Source organism: Phoenix dactylifera, chromosome 2, assembly GCF_051530095.1.
Source record: "Phoenix dactylifera cultivar Ajwa chromosome 2, Ajwa_hap1_PhDact_Kaust_v1.1, whole genome shotgun sequence".
NCBI lineage: Eukaryota > Viridiplantae > Streptophyta > Magnoliopsida > Arecales > Arecaceae > Phoenix > Phoenix dactylifera.
The window spans coordinates 17,417,606-17,435,720 of NC_143191.1; the positions used below are offsets into that span (position 1 = coordinate 17,417,606).

Sequence of the window (18,115 nt, forward strand, 5' to 3'; positions counted from 1 at the left end):
GCCAACTGTTGCTGGAAATTGGACCCGGGGGCTACCGCGAAGCCGGGGAAGGAGGAGCTTCGCTGCAGGGACGGTGGTCGGCGGCGCGCCGACTGGTGACGTCCTCCTGGAGGGGTGTAAGTCCTGCAAAAAGCCGGTGGCCGGGCTCCCCGGCGCCGGCCCTCCGATGCTTAAGTCAGAGGGGGCAGATATGTGGAGAGAGCAAGGAAGAGAGTATATGGAGAAGACAGCAGGAATATTTGGATAAGATGAAGAAGATGAAGAGGGTGATATCCTCCATTGTGTCTGTGCTGTTTGCTTCTTTTCACCCGGTCCAGGAGGGTTCTGTCCGGGCGGCCCCCCATCCTTTTCCCCCAGGTTTCCTTTTATAGAAGGATTTTTGTTACCTGGGAGGTGACAGGAGGTTTGTCCTCTTTTGTAATAATTGGGCACGATTTGGCCCATTAATGGCGTAGTGGAGAACGGGACCGAATCGGACCGGAATCAGGGAGTTGTCACGGTCGATCGGACCTGTTGGAGTGGTTGAACCGCCGGCTGTGGTGGGCCTGGGGTCCGTGGATGGTAAGTGCATTTATTACCGAATGAACCGGCGGTCAGGGAGAGCCATACGCTCTGATGGTTCAGTGATCCGGAGATCGTCTTGGGCCGTGCTCATTAAATGACTGGGTGCATCGGAGACTTGAGGGAGTCTCATGCATTAATGGCAGGTCGTGCCGAATACCTGCAGAGATCTTATGCCTTGATGGCTTGGAGATAGTGGCAGGCTATAGTAGAGTCGCGTGTATAGCCGCCGGACCTTTCGAGAAAGCTTGGCGGGGAGGAGTATTAGTTAAGGCATCGGCTCGGCAAGGGTGCCGAGCCGAGCTGGTCGCCCAGAGGGGCGCCCTATGGCGGGGTTGCTTCTAGTACTTTTGGTCGACGCCCTTTGGGCGAGCACCTTCTAGCCGAGCACCTCTATTTGGCGCTGTCTCTGGTCGGCGCTTCCTAGTTCGAGCGCTTCTCTGGTCGGCGTTCTTCTGGTCGACTCTTTCTAGCCGAGCATCCCTACTTGGGACGTGTTGGTTGGTCCGAGCACCTCTTGGCGCTCCGGTCGGCACTCTTGGGCCGAGCATCTTTTCGGATTGGCGCTCTCTAACCGAGCACCCCTCTGGTTGGTGCTCTCTGGTTGGCACTCTTTGGCCGAGCACCTTTCCGGTCGGCGCTTTTCGGCCGAGCGCCTCCGTGGTGGTATGACTTGGGGTTTTTCCCCCAACATTATGTATAATGATTATATAACATACCTTGTATAAAATTATTTGTAGTTTTCTCATCTATAGGTGACATAGTTTTAATTTACATATTATCCTGGGTTATAACTTTATGGAAGAACAGCCCTTTTATCTAAGCTACTATAAACCTATATTGAACAAAAGTGAATAGGAGCAACAATAGCTGAGTGTAGATCAAATCTCCATGTTTGAACTGGGTGACTGTTGCTGCCAATCTCCAGATTACTGTTCTCCGGATTTCTAATTATTGATTCCTGCAGTAACACAATATTTTTCACTCAGAATTATAGGTTGAGTAGCTGAACTTCCAATTCTTCGTGTTTCATGTGGAGATCCAATTAAGAATGAATGGTTTGAACTTAATAGACAATTAATTGAGATGCAACTCTTTTCGCACCACCTTATTCATGGTATAGAGCTGATAGTTCTAACTATATGACCTGGCCGAAAAATCCAGTATGTGTTGCAACAATTAGTGTACAAAACCTAGGTTTTGATAGGCTGTTGCATGTTATTCCAATATTCTTGTACATAGATCATGCTGTCAACTGGGCAGCCTCTGACTCAAGGAAACAACATTGCAAGTGGTACTACAAATTTGAGGGGTATGGAGTAATTCTCTCAATCAAGCACTCATGACTTGCTTGGCTGTTCTTCGGCTCAAAAGGTGATCTCTCCGAGAAAATGCTGCACTTATTACCTCTTCTCCTGCCCCATCGAACGCCATCAGGCTATATGTGGCAACTCCTGAGCCCATTTTAGGTTCGTTTGGTTGATGGACGAGTCGGGATAAGTGGTGCTATTCCAGGTTATCCCGCTAAACTGGAATAGCTTTTTTGGTGAATAGAAAAATTCTGGTCAGACTTCTATCCTTTAAATAAAATTAGAATAAGTTATAAGAAATCTCCCGAGATTAAGGATAAATTACATTTCCACTCAATAATTTAAAAGTTCCAGATTTACCTCATGAGGTTTCGTTTTATCCAATACTATAACCTATAACTTAATAAAACATTAGTTAAACCGTTAACCTTAAATGAGACCTTAATGCTATACCAGGGAAAAAAAAAAATTAAAGTTAAACAAAATAACCTTAAATGATAACACAATCACCCAAAAATATAAGAAAATATATGTATCCTTCTTCTTGCCTAAAGACAATTTTGATTTTTCATATGAGATAAATAATTTTACTAATACTCTTAATTTAAGAGGATATAAGTGTAGAAATAAACTTATCGGGTGTAAATGTAATAGATATAACTATCAAAAAAAAATTATAATTTAGTCATAAAATTAAGGCGGGGGCAGGGTGTGCAATAGTTTTAAGAACGGCAAAGGTTGCAGAAAGGGCTTGAATAGGACCCAAATATATAACGACTGAAATGTTATGAAGGCATCAATATAGCTTTAAAAACTATATTCTAGATACATGGAAGGGATGGAGATAATATTTAACACATGTTTATATTATGGCTACCTAGAAGGCTACAACCCCATTTTGTTTGGATGTTTCCACACAACATGCATTACTAACCAAGATGGAATCAGGATTGGTGATGATCTTATAAGAAACAAGGCACCAATTATTGTTTCTTTAGCAAGTTGCTTTTCTTAGATGAAATGATCACTTATTTATTTGTTTAGGCTGATCTAATCTCCAACATTATTCACTCAAAACCCTGGAACCTGCAGGTTGAGATCACCAAATCAAACCTTTAAAATGTGGACAGCCGACTATTATCATTCTCTTAGGATACCTAAACAATCAACACCAATGGACAGCTAGCCTGGAGGATCACATCCAACTACATAACCAAGAGCTAACTGGCCTCTTAACATCAGGGGATTCTTTAGACCCAGGAGCATGCAACTACCAGGCCATAAAGAGAAGCTTGCTGCATTAGTTTGTTATGATGCAAATCGCCATGTTGGATACAGCCTTTTTGTTTCTTGCTGTTTGTCTCTGGCTCTCTTTGTTGATGTCCCCAAAGAGCTACCAGGTGGAAACACAAGAAACCTAGGAAAACAAGTAGCAGGAAATATCTCATCACCAGACATGATACCACTTTTATCATGCCCCGAAACTGTCACCTAGATCGACCACATGACACGGCCACCTAAACCCCAGAGTGATGCCCTAGAAATCTATAAAAATTTAATTCAACTGTTAATAGCCAAATAATCTAACTAAATAAATCAACTATGATTTAAATAACTAACTTGTTCAATTACAAAATTTTCAACCGTTCATTAGTATTAGAAAATAAATTAACTAACTTAAGATTCCATCACTCGAACTTCATGTCCAAACCCATCTGAAACTAGACATCCTACGACTCTGGACAAAAAATGCAACAAGTATATAAGTTTTACAACTCAGAAAGAATCCTCCACGCCAGCATGAATATGAAAACATCTTTTAGCAAATATAAAGATATAAAAATATAGTAAGATTCCTACATCAACAATCTAATAATTAACTAATGCTTAACGGATTCAGTGGTTATATTTATAGAACACACATATAAGCCATGCCAGCATACAAATCAAGTTTAACCATATAGCAACTCAATTACATACATATCACCATAAATGAAAGTCTCAAGATACATGCCATATATCACCATATTTTTGTGTAAACATGTCACATACCACCCAATCAACAATTCTATTTAACAGTAATTCAATGAGATTACTTGTCATTAATCGGTTAACATAGTTTAGATTCTAACAACATTATCATTCCGGCACTGGACTAGTACCGCCCACGTTCCAGCCCATGGCAGGCCATACACACCATGTTTCCTTCTGTGGCTAGCAACCATAATTATTGCATCTTAGCCCACAGCTGAGATCACATATACTGCATGTCACACATGCCAGCTAGTCCAGAAGCCCTTCTTTTTCTTAATCTTATAATTATGTAAAAATTTGTTTAAATATAATTTACAATCTCGATTTGATTTTAGCATTGGACTGGTCACAACTATGCTCCAGCCTGTGGCAGGATAAACACACGCCATACTTTTCTCTATAGCTGGCAACTACAATATCACATCTTAACCCACGGTTGATATGCCATATTTCACACATGGCCGACTAGTCCAAATGCCTCCTCTTTTCTCCATCTTACAAATAGGCAAAATTTAATGTAATTATGTCACAACTATGATTAAGTGCAGTTCATTATTTAGAATTAACTTTCCGACATGGGACTAGTTATGGTCATGCTTTAGCTTATGGTATGCCAAACACTATGCTGCTCTCCAATCCAAAGCTGATACAACATATACATCACGTTTTTTGCATAGCCAACCAATCCAGATGCCATCCATAATCCATCACACGATCATGATTTTCTAATTAATATATATTCTATACAGAATTAGAAAAAGGAACGTCATAATCCAACCTATATACAAAATATCCACAATCATACACGTAATAATGCATACAAATCAAAATATGTATCTTAATCATTAGTACATGGTACATCTATGTACGAAATTATCCATGTTCTTGGAGATGATTGTGTCGAGGGATAACAAAATGTGTTTGCAGAGTTGTCCAATTTCCGATGTTAAAGTAATCAAGCATAGCTCAATCAAACATAAACCCAGACCTCAAGTTTAAAGGAAATAACATGAGAGATATTTGCCTAACTTACAGCAGGTAATGTCATCTAGCTATTCTCTAATCAAACAGCTTCAAGATTAACATTAAACAACAAAAAAAAAATCTCGGCAGAGTTAATTAAATTCTCATTCTGATTTAATCAGATGTTTTCCAAGCAAATGCATAGGGCTGTCTTGCATTTAAACAAGATTAACAGAATAACATTAGCCTGACTTGCTGTGTGTGGCTGTGTCATGTAGCTGTTGTCTGAGAAAACAGTTTTAGGTGTATACACAATAACTAAATCAACTCATCCGGGAATTTGCCTGCAAACCTTTTATCATCCAATAAATACGATTCACAGAGTCCTACAGAAACCATCTTTGTAAGACCCAAGAGCTCTAAACTCATATTTGCTCTTGGTACACAAACATCAATTTGAAGTAGCAGGCCTATGATAGTCTACCAGCACTTTTGGTTTGGATATCCAAAATTTGAGTCCGTATGCCATTCTTTTCTTTTTTAATGACATAGTTAAGTGGCTAGGCCACAACCTGATTTCGGCCAAGATTCCGATAGTTTGGGACTAAACAGACTTGCATATAGGGACAAGTTGTCAACAACAAATGTAACACATAGGCAGTTGTACGCTATTTTTTAATGGTATGGGATCATTGTTTATAACTCTATGGTAAAAATCTGTTGATCTTTGCACTCCTGCAACTTCAAAATCATTGACATAATCATCACAATTTGGGCGTCGTGTAGACATCACGATCAACGTTGCTGGATATCAGCACATTTGAAGCGATCTGATAATAACAATGCTAACAATGAGAGGACAACCAAGAGTACGGCTTGCTATGGCTTTTCATTTTGTCAAGGTCTTATTGACTGCTAAATACTTTTCTTGGGGACGGTATCTACACCTAAAGATTGCTTCTTTCCTGAACCTTGGTATATTGAAGAAGGATTGGAGCAAACATGTGATGGAAATCCGGTCTCTGAAAATAACTGAAAGTATAGAAGGAAAAATATATCCTATTACTGGCTTAACTGTTGGAGTTTTAACTTAAAACAAAAAATCTAATTAAAAAAAAATATATACCAGCTTCATTCACTAAATTTTAGGTAGTTTAAAACCTTTGAAACTCTTTTTTTTTTTTTTTTCATATGCTTCTTTCAGAAGAGATGCGACTCCTCTTCTGAAAAGAACGTTAGTTTTGATGTCTATAGGAATGCGATGTTTCTGAAACATCAGAAACATCGCATCTTCGGAAATGCAGCACAATATTAGTGATACTCTATTTCTTAAAAGTCTTCCACAGACAGAGTTTTTTTATTTTTCAACTTCTACTTTTTTTCTTCTTTTATTTTCTGGACAACTAAAGGAGTTAATCGAGTCAAACCTCTCAACCAATCGTATTCGTTAGAGGAGGATCGGGCTGAACCGGATTATTGTACCTTAAAAATGAGATTGCTGCAAACCCGCACGTAAGGGGTGAATTAAGTTCTTAAGATGGTGTATATCACACATCTCGATCCACACAAGTTTTTTTTCAAATTTCTAAATTTAGTTTAGTAAATTATTCTTTTATAATACTATAATAAAATAACGTTATAGCAATTTGTAGAAAATAGTTCTCCAACATTAACTACAAGTGGCCGATGGTAAAATTATATGCTTATGTTATTTAATTATTCTTTGTTAATGCTTGTGGTTTTAACAGATTGCCGTGGATCCTCGGATGCAGGTTTATAAATTATTTCTGAAGGGATTGGCAGCACTTTTTATTTATAACTAAGTTCAAACCTCTTCTTTGTAAGAACTCATGGAAAGATTCAGAGAATCGCATCTGTAGCTGGCTACTTAGAATCCAATTTTACAGGAAACGCAGTGCTGGCACTGACTAAACCATGGACTCCTATAAGTGATCATCAGATCCAGCACCTTCCCGAGCTTCACATAAAAGTGGCCCCTCAGAAAAAACCTTTTTTATAGTCATAAATCACTGTCCAAGAATCATTTCTTAACAGAAACTAAAATTTCCAAGTAGAGCATGATATTTTTGGATTTTATATTCTCATATCCAAGAATATTGTTGATTACATCAAACCCACCAAATATGACAGTGACTAACCAGCTGTATATAAAGCAAAATATTACAATGGTCATCGGTTTCTCCGCGTCCTTTGGTTTGGTCACAGAATGTGTAAAGAGACATGACAAAATACATAGGGAATTGCTAAATATAACATCAGCTAAATTGCACTCATTGCCTCCATAAAACCTTTTCAATGCCCAACGTTTGTATATCCGAATATGCGTTCGGACATGAATCTGAGATGCTTTCCTGGATCCACCATGACACCACCATTTCTCTCACAGTTTCAGATCCCAAAAAATCATAGGATGTCCATATCTTATTATTTTTCTGAAACCTGAAAGTTGATCAGTTTTCTGCTAGCAACTCCTCTTTCTTATCCTATAGCAGTTAACAGATCAATTAGCATTATCAGCTCTAAAGTTTAAGCATACTAATCATATTTTCCTTTATATTCCTTTGGTAGAAGCTCCTGAGTTTCTGATCTTGAAGCTAATAGACATAATTTATGCTTCTGCTGTTGTTTGTACATCTTTTATCACTTCCCATAGAAAGCTCAGAGCAGTCATAATGAAGAAATGAAGACTAACTTTCATTTTCCTTGAAATAATCATGATCCATTTAGCTCACTGTTTCTTCATATGCTTTAGTCGAAGATCATATCTCAACATGACACGACTGATTAAGGCTTGGCCTTCTCACCATCCATCAGTACCTTTGTTATCACAACAAGCATGAATTCATGTCTGCAAAAATATAACTTTTACAGACGTGCACCAACCCAGTATTTTGTCACAGAATAACATATGCAAATTAAAAATAACAAAAATCTAGTGGTCATACACCCTGTATAAATGCTCTTCTTCCTTCTTAGTTTTCCATATACAGTGCTAAATTCTTAAACTGGAGATACCATGTCAGTGGGGTCACAGAGGGTGGTGGTGATCCAGGATGCGTCAAGAGACATCAGTTCGAGCGCAATCAAATGGGCCATAGACGGCCTTTCCCTCAAACCTGGGGATGAACTCACACTCCTTGGAGTTCTTCACCAGGTCAATACCCCTAGTACGTTTCCTTTCATGGCTGCTGGAAAATTGAGTAAGAATTCAAACTTTTATTAGAAAAAGGAGATAAATGGTGGTGACTTATGAAGAAAACATCAAATAAGATTATCAAATGTTATTTTCTTTGCTGCCAATTGATTTTCATTGTCCTTTATTTTTGTTCCTTCCCAGTGGGATACAAAAGCAGGGTAGACTCAAATTCTATGTTAGGAGCAAACCGAAAAATCATTGATGAAGAACTTAAGAGAAAGGAGGAAGAATATCAGAACAGTGAAGAGATTGCTTCGATTATTGAGCTCTATGAGACAAAGAAGGTATGTCTAAGTAGAATAATCCATTTAGAATGGCTATACTTGTAGATGCTACTTAATATCTGTACTTATCAGCTATCTGATATCATGAAAACATTTACATAATCAGCTATCTGATTAACACAAATATTTCTGCAATTTTGACATATATTATTTTTCATACCATACTAGCAGATTACTAAGAAATGGTCGTTAACATGAATTCTTTTTTAACATGGCAATCAGATTACTTTTCACAGAAGGGTGGTAGCAGCAGCTTCACCAAAATTAGTTGCTCTAGATGCAGCCAAGAAACTGAGGGCAACATGGATAATTCTGGACAGGTTAGGCAAAAATGATATAAAGGAGGATAGGAATTTCCAATCATTAAGTTCACACAAGTATATATAAGAAAGAAAATGTTGTTCACCATAAAATCGGAACATCATATGAATGCTGCATTTAAGAGGAAAATACACAGTAATGGACTATATTGTCAAGGGTACATAGTTATTTCAATGTTGCACCTCCTTGATAACACTAACAGTTATCAAATATAGCCTTTCTGTCAGAACCCTTATTCGACTAAAACAAGCTACTCATCCTTTTGCCTTTTCTTTTGCTTTTTATTTTTTTTAAACTACACTTCTCTAAGATTTTATGGACAAGTTATTTCTAAAATCAAGCATGCATATCATGGTGTTCTGGTTATCCAGTCTGTTTTTTATTTATTTTTAACTAAACAATGAAATTTTCTTTTTAACAGACAGATGAAAAAAGACAAGAAGTACTTCATGGAGAGGCTATCTTGTGGTATCTCAAGGATGAAACGCAACAATAGCGTTGAACTCCTGAGAAGGCCAATAACTAATAAGAAAAATTCTGAACATACAATAGGAAATCAGAAAACCAATGTGACATACGACGAGATGTTACCAGGAGCAGAGATAAAATCAGGAGATTCTGATATGATATTAGATATTCCGGATGATGATGATCTTTTCAGTTTGGAACTATCCCCAACGAGTAAGTCAGACTCTTTTCTTTTCAAACATTGATATTTATTTAAGGGAAAGAAGAAAAAAAGATAGTTGCACAATACACTCAGAGTGCCAGATTTGAAATTTCTGGGCTGCTATAATATTTGCCATGAACTCATTAAGACCAAAGGTAAATTGATTGCACAATTTATAAAACTATATTTTATATGGTGGTCATTTTTGTTCATGCTGCGGTGTTTGCCATGTCTATCTGTCATCAATTTCCATCTTGCCACAGTGATACTCATGAGCATGTATTCAGATATGCAAGTTTAGTCTTTACTTCTGAGATGAAACCAATATAATGATGCAATTGCTAAGCCATTTAGAGTTCACAACAAAACTGGTGTATACAAATACTTCCATGAGATATGACTAATAGAGAAATGGAATCAAGAAAAGGATGCTTATGTTTGACAGAAACTCAAATAACATGTATTTCTTTAATTGCACATTCTAATAAATGCTAATGTATTATATGAGTTATAAAGCTTTAACCAAGTTTCATATCTAAAACCAATGCCAGGATGAGATTAATTTCTCAAACTAGGAAAAAATATAAAAAATTTGTAACTGTACATCTTGAAAGAAAAGATGGTTTTGAGAAGAGGAATGGTGGTTGTCTGAAAGATTGTGTGACTGACAGGGCCACTCGGGTTTAAAGGTTTTGGCGACTTCACATAATGGGAGCTTTGGATTCAAATAACATTCCAAACTATTAACAAAAATGACAACCAGAGTAATAATAGAAATCTTTATAAAGCGCACAGATTTTCCTTGGCTTCTGACTAGGGTAGTTAATTTGGAGTATTCTATTCAGTTTTTTCTGAACAAGAGTGAAACTTCTTGCTGATGGCTTTTTATTTTGCATGTTGTCACCTTCATGAAGTTTTGAACTTTCTTACTATTCTACTAGGTTTCTTGTGAGACCCCAAATTGTTTTGTACTCACTAGCTATAGAGATATCATCATCTTGGCCATCCAATGGAGAAGAATACTCTAGTTGGTTGGTTCTCCTTAGGTCCCAATACCTTGGTCTCGCTCATTTACTAATAACTTTCTTCAAACCTCGTATCTTTATGACAAGGATCTGGGTTTTTTTTTTCCAATTTTTTTTGGCCCCTTTAATATTAAATATACTTGAAGTTTGTTGTTTCCATACACTTTGATAGACATTTACATATGGAGCAAGGTCCACAATCTCGATACTGGGTACCATATCGGTACCTTATCGATTTGGTACAGTAAATCTCTATGCCGAAATAGCTCTCTAACCATTTTTCTCAATTTTCATTTCGATACACACCTCATTACGGGGTGATACGAAGCTTGTACCGACATAAATGTGTGTTTCGTACTGATTTCTCCAGGTATGGTTTGGTACGCCCCATACGGGGCGACACGACAGATGGGGCGATGACAGACCTTGATATGGAGTATTGCTCTAATTCTTGAATCATTCTGTTATAGGATTTTGTTGCCTCATTTCATCATCTATTACCATTGAGTGCTTCTAGATTCACATTGTCTTGATTATATCCACGTTATTATATTCACGTTCTGCATATGGATTGTATAACCAATTACGCTATTGGCAAGTCATCTTTGAGGTTTCTTTGAATCTTCCATTTATTGTCCTTTGTTCACCATTTGAGCAGAATTCTTAAGCTTAATATCTTCTTGATTTAGCCTTTTCTTGTTCCTGGAGTCACTTGTTTCCCTCTTATACTTGGTGCTGTTGTGGATGTCCATTTCACCTTATCTATCCCCAACAAAACATCTGCACTAGTAGCTTTTGTTGTTGTGACTATGACATGGAGTAGCTTCAAGACTTACTTCACTGTCTGAACCCCAGCAACTTGGAACGCGGTCATCACGACACCTTTGCCTCAAAATGTTTGCATTAAAGATACAGCTACATTCTCTGCGCTTAGTAAGTATAGGTAGCTCATCTCCAGTTAGCAGATTCTATATGCATATAGGATTGGAAATGGGTTGGGCTTTAGTCAGCCACAATTAGCCTAGGCTCTGCTTGAATACCTCAAGTTTTTAAGCACTGACTCATACAAGGTGGTATGGGGTGCATCGTACCAACTCAATATGGTGCAAGTATGATATGGGAGCTTGGTATGCTCTTATACCAACACATTGTATGGATGTCATACCAACTCTAACAATATACTGTCTGTTGATACAGGGGTTACCATATTGTACTAATAAAATACCTATGCAAGACCTAATATTGAGACGAAAAACATTGTATTTAGGTGTACTCAGGCCCAACCCAAGCACAAATTAAATTCTTTAAGCCAAGCCAACAAATTTCATGGTTTACCGCATAAATCAATCTCAAATTTGGCAGCAGAGAGACAAAATATTGGTAGTATTGTTGTAGCTTGCAAGAATGATGGCTGATCATGGTAATGATTACAAATAACAAAGATATGAGGTTTCAAGATCTAGTGACCTAGTAGTTAAAGAGAGTAGAGAAGAGAGAGAAGGATGGTGGTGGGAAGACTAGGAGAGTTGTCAGGACCCATGCGGGCGTGTGTTTAGTCCCACATCAGCTATGCACTAGATGGACCCTAGGTATCAAGATTTGCAATCTTGGTACCAGATACTGTATTGGTACCTTATTAGTTTGGTATAGTATGGTACGATATACCTTTGTACTGAAATAGTTCTCTGACCATTTATCTCAGTACGCCTCGGTACACACTTCGGTACACCTTGGTATAGCCAGTACGGAGCTTGTACCGACTTGAAGATAAATTTTGTACCAGTTTTCTTTCGATACGGTATGCCCCATACCGGACGGTATGAGGCGGTACGGTATGGTATGCCCCATACCAAGCGTTATGGGATAGTACGGTAGACCATGCTAGGTATTTATATAGGGCCAAGGAATCTAAAAAATACCTCCTAGCTAGTTTTTTGGGTGAAATCCTAGGTTGTTGCAAGAGTAGAGAAGAAAGAGGAGGTGAAAAATCAATGGTTATGTACTTCAAAAAAATAATAATATGCACGCATGCACACAAATAAGGGTTTGTGGTAGCCCCTTCCAACAATTAAAGAAGGTAAAGAGAAGAGGATTTCGGCTTAGGGGGTGTGTGTATTTGTTGCCATTGGGCATTAGCCCGATCAAGGCACCGAGTTGACAAGGTCATTGGAGTGCTCAGCTTGTCCATTGTCCAGATCAGGAAGGTAGGCTATGGGCTGTTGCATGCCTTTAGGGTGATGGTTTCGTGGCTACTGTGCTTGCGTGGCAGTGGCTCAGATGCCGCACATCTCCAAGTTAAGATGGCAGAGGTCTTGCTCGGACCACTGCTCTGATGCTAGATTCGACTTGAAATAATAAAGACAAGAAAGTCCACCCATCAAAGTTTGTTTGATGGGTGACTCTCTGATGCCTAAGTTAGATATGACTCTCAGAAAACAGAAGGAGGCCTGAGAGTAGTAGATAGGCAGTGTAAGAGAGTCAAAAGAAAACTTATTTGAAAGACCCCCAGGAATGCAACATACAAGCGAGATCCGGAGCCTATCGCTGAGTAGTTCCGATGTTTAGACTAGCCATTATGGTAACAACCCACATATCTCGCCTATGAATCACACCTTCACTTCTCCGGTGCACGGATTGCTTGCGTATTGCATTTGTTTGAAAATAGTTTACGATCATAGCCGAGTTGCTACCAGCTAGGGGAGAGTTTGAAATGTGAAGTATTCTCCATATGCCTTCACGGTCGGCCATGTAGCCAGCTTTGAGTGGTCAGCCTGTGGCCATGCGGTAAGGCCTTATTAGTCAGTTTGCCATATCAACTATGGTCAGTTTTGAGGTATACAACTTGCTCCCACTTCTGAGGCCGCCTTGACATGATTAACTAAGGAGAAGGAAGTAGCTTTCCTCTGGCCAGGCCGACTAGCCAAGACGAGCCATGAAATCGATTAGTCGGGACTATTTTATTAGCTTTGAAAATCTTCTAGAGACTGCATTTATGATTGCATGCTGACATCTACCCTCTTCAAAGTAGTATCACTAGCGCTAGATTTTCATAGCAACAATTGGATGCTTTGTCGATAGCGATCTGAGAGACGGTTCAGGATCAAACACCTGGTAGACATGTGGCAGAAGATTGAACCAAGCACTCAAATGGTCACATCGATTTGGGCTGCCCGAGGCTTTATATGCTTCATGTCCAATTTGGGCCTTCTATAACCAGTTGGCTAGAGAGAGGTTGAGAGTGGGCCAGCATTTCGTCTTCAAAGTTCTTTCCCCCTTCCATTCTCGACCAGAGTCCTTCTCGTCCTTGCCACTAGTGTTTGTGCTTCTGTCCCTCCATCGGAGCTTCCTTACCTTAAACTTCCGGCAGGTCCTCTTGGTACGTTACTTTGGTTTGGTAGTTTTAAGGTTTTCGCCCATTTTCCTATTCTTTTCTTCTCTCCCTTTTCTTTGTATGTTCTGGCTGGGAGAAGTGCCAAGGCAAGTAGCGGAGTGGTCATCAGACAACGAGCTTATAGCTCGGTGCTCTCCTGATTGAGCCTCCGCAGGCTCGGAGGGACCCTCAGCAGCGACCGACTTTGCCCCATCTACTGAAAAAAGCATTTTGTGGGAGACCGACCTGAAGAGGCTTTGTTCTGAGTACCATACTGCAAGGGGCTTCTCTTTGAAGTTGCTTGACCCTTCTGGTCGGGTGACATTGCATAGGAAGGATCAGCTCGCTCTTTATGAGAAAATTCTGAAGGTAGGAATGAGGCTTCCTATTTTGATACATTTTGCTGAGCTCTTATATAGGTATCAGCTCGTCCAAACTCAGCTCGCCCTCGATGGCGAGGATGATCGTCTGGTTCCTTTTCTTCATCATCTTTCATGGCTTTACTCCTTCTGTGGGGTTGTTCCAAGCTTTTTTTCAGCTAAAGGAGCATCCCTGAAATAAGAGTTGGTGGCACCTCTCCAGCAAAAAAAGTTGCTACTTTCTTCCATCTGGCCCTTCCTCCATTCATAGTTAGAAGGGTTAATTCATTTATGTGACCTCAAAAAAGGGAGGGGGTCGGGACCTCCCGATGTAGCGGACCACACCGGTGAAGAAAGCAATGAATTTGTTCTCCATTCTGTCTAACGAGGAGCATGCGACAGTCAATACCCTTCGTGATATGCAGGCACCATCCTTGGTCAAACTGCTTTCAGAGGCTGTCTTAATAAATGCCGGTCTTTGTCCGGCCTCCATCGATGGTAACTTTTTTGTCTGATTGAACTTATTTTTTTTCAAGTGTTAATACTTGGCTTCTCTGACTGACTTTCTCATTTGTTTTTGCAGGGATGAAGTTTGATCTCAGTGAGCATATGTCCGAGACCACCAAAGAGGCCCCCAACAAAAGAAAGCTTGGCGGGGGCAAGGCCAACCCATCGAACAAGAAGAAGAAGGTATCTGCTGCCCCGCCAGCCCTTACATATAAGCCTCAAGTCACCCCAAGCTTGGTAAGTACTACTCGAGCCGAGGACTAGCCTGATGAGGTAGGGTCACCCAAGGTGGAGGTGGTTGCCCCAATATCCACTCATCCACTGGTCTTGGAGTCTCCTACCGATAGCTATGTCCAAAGCTGAAGGTGCGTCGATAGCCGCATCGAAGGCTGTGCTAGATTCCATAGCCATTCAAGATGCCGCTCTGGCCTTTGTTTCCATTGATAAACCTGAGCCAGTTCTTGAGTTTGCCTCTATGCCGGTGCCTGCTTCAGCTCCTTCCGCTGAGGCTCCAGAAGCATTGAGCTCCCAACTGCCCCCGTCTTCACCTCAAGGGGCCAAGCCGGGTATTTACCAACTGAGGTGGACGATCAGAGCTATCAACTCGTTCGTCAATACCTCCTACATTGTAGGCGAGATGATTGGAGGGTTTATGCTTTCCAAGGATGAGAGGCACCTCTGGATGATGAGGACGAAGGAGCTTGTCAATGAAGCTTACATCGAAGCGGTTGAGGCAAGCGCCGAAGCTCCAAGACTTTGATTCATTGTATTCGACTCTTTTCTTTACCATTTGAGCTGATTTTTTCTTTGTGATTGCAAAACGCCTATGCTGTCTAAGTTGTTACCGTCGTCTTCTAGACCACCAGCAAAAAGTAGAGGGCGCCGAGTACGAGATCCGTAAGGCTGAGCGTGGGAGAGCTACGGCAGACTCAGAGTGGGCAATTGCTCAGGGAGCATGCTAAGGAGCAAGCTCATCTTGCTAGGGAGAAAAGGCTCTGCTTCAAGGTTGCACTCTCCGATGCGTAGAAAAGCTTGAGGCAAGGAGGGGATCGAAGGAGAAGGTGGCTCATCTCAAGGAGGAGATCGCTCGAATCAAGGAGGTGGCAGTAGAGGTGGAGGACAGAATTTCTCGGGTCGAGGACAAATTTTACCTGAGCCGAGAACAACACAGCTCAAGCCGAGGAGCAGATTGCTAGGGCTGAAGAGTGAGCCGCTCGAGCTAAGGAAAAGTCCATCCAAGTCGAGAAGAAGGCTCAAGGCGGTCGATAACTTCAACGACTCAGAGGAATTCCATTATGAGATCTTGGAGGCTGCCATGGACTCCTTCAAATAAGGCTTCGAGTGGTGTCGGGCGATGGTTGGCAACCTGCATCCTCATGTCGACCTCAGTCGCATTGTTCCCAGAGGGCTGGTTGCTGTTGAGTAGGGGTCTTATTCCAGAAGAGAGGAAGGAGAAGGGAAGGAGTACAATAGGTTTTTTCTTCCTTTTAGGCTCGGCAGTGCGGTGAGCTTTCTTTTGTATTTTTCCTTTTCTACTTCCAACCTTCTATAATCCTTTTCATGGCATTAAATGCAAAGAGCTTCTCTAGTGCTCTATCTTTTTTTTTTTAATTTTGGCTTCTCGATCAGTGCCTCCTCTGATCTGTTCAATTTGTCTCAATTGTAGAGTCTTGTAGGGTCTGAGTCTTGTACTCATTTTGTAAAGTCGTTTGGCCGTCGAGTTGATGCCATTTTGTAATTACAGCAATGAATGAAAGTGATTTTATTTGGCACTTCATTTTTGCTTGAACTTGCATGTAAGGAATGCACATTGACCCATTAAGTATCATAGGTTGGCTCCACACATGATCGTCCCAAGCACCACCCAAGTCCATGCATTCAGAGGTCGAGGTGCAGGACCATCATCAGTGGATCATAGAATCTTGCCCCCCATTCTCTGCCAGCTTGAAAGAGGCATGGGACTTGAACTCTTTCATGAGAGCCTTCAGAGGCTTGAAGAATCTGAAGGTTGATCTTCCATGCTGCCGAGACCTGAGGATCGCGTTGCCATTGACGGGAGTGATGGGTCGGGCATTGTGGATTGATTTAGACTTCAGCTACCCTGAGCTCGTCATATCCTTTTGATGGATAGATCTATTCAACTTTACAGTCCTCTAGAGATTGCCATCTCTAGTCGTGCTATCCCAACCTAGAAAGGTCGGGTAGCTTGCCATATGGGAGCCTATAGAGTAGCAGTGTGTCTCTACCTAGGCCGTCCTGACATGGAGATATCGATTAGCTCGCCAGATCGTCGATGTGGGAGCCGATAAAATGAGAGTGTCTCCACCTAGGCCATCCTAGACTAGAGAGATCGGTTAGCTAGCTAGGTCTTTAGCGCAAGGGCCGGTTCCTCCACATGGGCTATCCTGACCAGAAAACATCAATTAGCTCATGAAATCTTCAGCGCGAGGGCTAATTCCTCCACCTAGGATGCGGTTAGCATATCATATCTTTGCTGTGGGAGCTTGTAGAATGGTAGTGGGTCTCCACTTGAGCCATCCTAACTTGGAGAGATCGATTAGCATGCCAGATCTTCAGCACAAGGGCCAGTGCCTCTACTTAGGCTATTTCGACCTGAAAAGATCGGTTATCCCGCAAGGTGTTCAGCGAGAGCGTCGGTGCCTCCACTTGGGCTGTCCCAATCTGAAGAGATTGGTTACCTCACCAGATCTTCGGCGCGAGGGCTGGTTCCTCCACTTGAACTATCCTGGCCTGAAGAGGTTGATTAGCTCACCAGATCTTCAACGCAAGGGCCGGCACCACCTAGGCTGTCCTATCCTAAAAAGGTAAGTTAGCTTGCTATATTTTCAACGTGAGGGTCGGCACCTCCACGTAGGTCATCCCATCTTGAAGAGATCGATTAGCTCGCTGGATCTTTGGTGTAAGGGTTGGTTCCTCTACTTGGGCCTTTCAGGCTTGAAAGGGTCAGTTAACTCGCTAGATCTTTGGTGTGAGGGTCGGCGAAATGGAGGTGTAGCTCCGCAGGATTATCCATGGGTTTAGCTTTCTAGCCATATATCGCCCAATCCGTAGCAAGTCATTAGGGAGATTTGCCCGATGTGTGGAACTTGTGATTGGTGGTCTTTGGGAGAGATATCCGATCAAAAAGTTTCAGTGTGTTCGCTATTGAGGGTTCAAAGGTCAGTAGTCTTTAAAGGACACATCTGATCATTCATTGATTGCTTGAGAGCGATTTATCAACTTAAAATACTTTGATAATTTTTGGAGAAAAAAGATGTTTCATTCATTAAAATCAGGTTTACATAACAGGATATCTTACTAATGATACACTTGAAGGTTGGCTAAGTCCCATGTCCGAAGTACTAGTATCTTGTTGAGGTGCTCCAAATGATAGGCTCCTGGGCGGACTATCTTTGTCACTTGTATGGCCCTTCCCTATTCAGTGCAAGCTTGGCTTGCTTTATGGGTTGTGATACTTCAGTCTTTCTAGGCAT

At 40.9% G+C, this 18,115-nt stretch overlaps 1 protein-coding gene across 1 annotated transcript; it reads left to right on the top strand.

The window, feature by feature from the left end:
• The first annotated feature begins 7,905 nt into the window (after window positions 1-7,905).
• On the top strand, window positions 7,906-14,885 carry LOC149768233 (uncharacterized). Its single transcript, XM_089927794.1, has 5 exons — window positions 7,906-8,089; window positions 8,227-8,369; window positions 8,592-8,689; window positions 9,112-9,371; window positions 14,698-14,885. The coding sequence occupies exons 1-5, from the start codon at window positions 7,906-7,908 to the stop codon at window positions 14,883-14,885; spliced, it is 873 nt and encodes a 290-aa protein (XP_089783920.1).
• Window positions 14,886-18,115: the final 3,230 nt, after the last annotated feature.

Excerpts from the sequence above, each read along its gene's own strand:
- LOC149768233 (XM_089927794.1), top strand. The coding sequence starts at position 7,906 with ATGTCAGTGGGGTCACAGAGGGTGGTGGTGATCCAGGATGCGTCAAGA. Across the intron at positions 8,090-8,226 it reads CATGGCTGCTGGAAAATTGA|TGGGATACAAAAGCAGGGTA; the intron begins GTAAGAATTCAA and ends GTTCCTTCCCAG. Across the intron at positions 8,370-8,591 it reads AGCTCTATGAGACAAAGAAG|ATTACTTTTCACAGAAGGGT; the intron begins GTATGTCTAAGT and ends CATGGCAATCAG.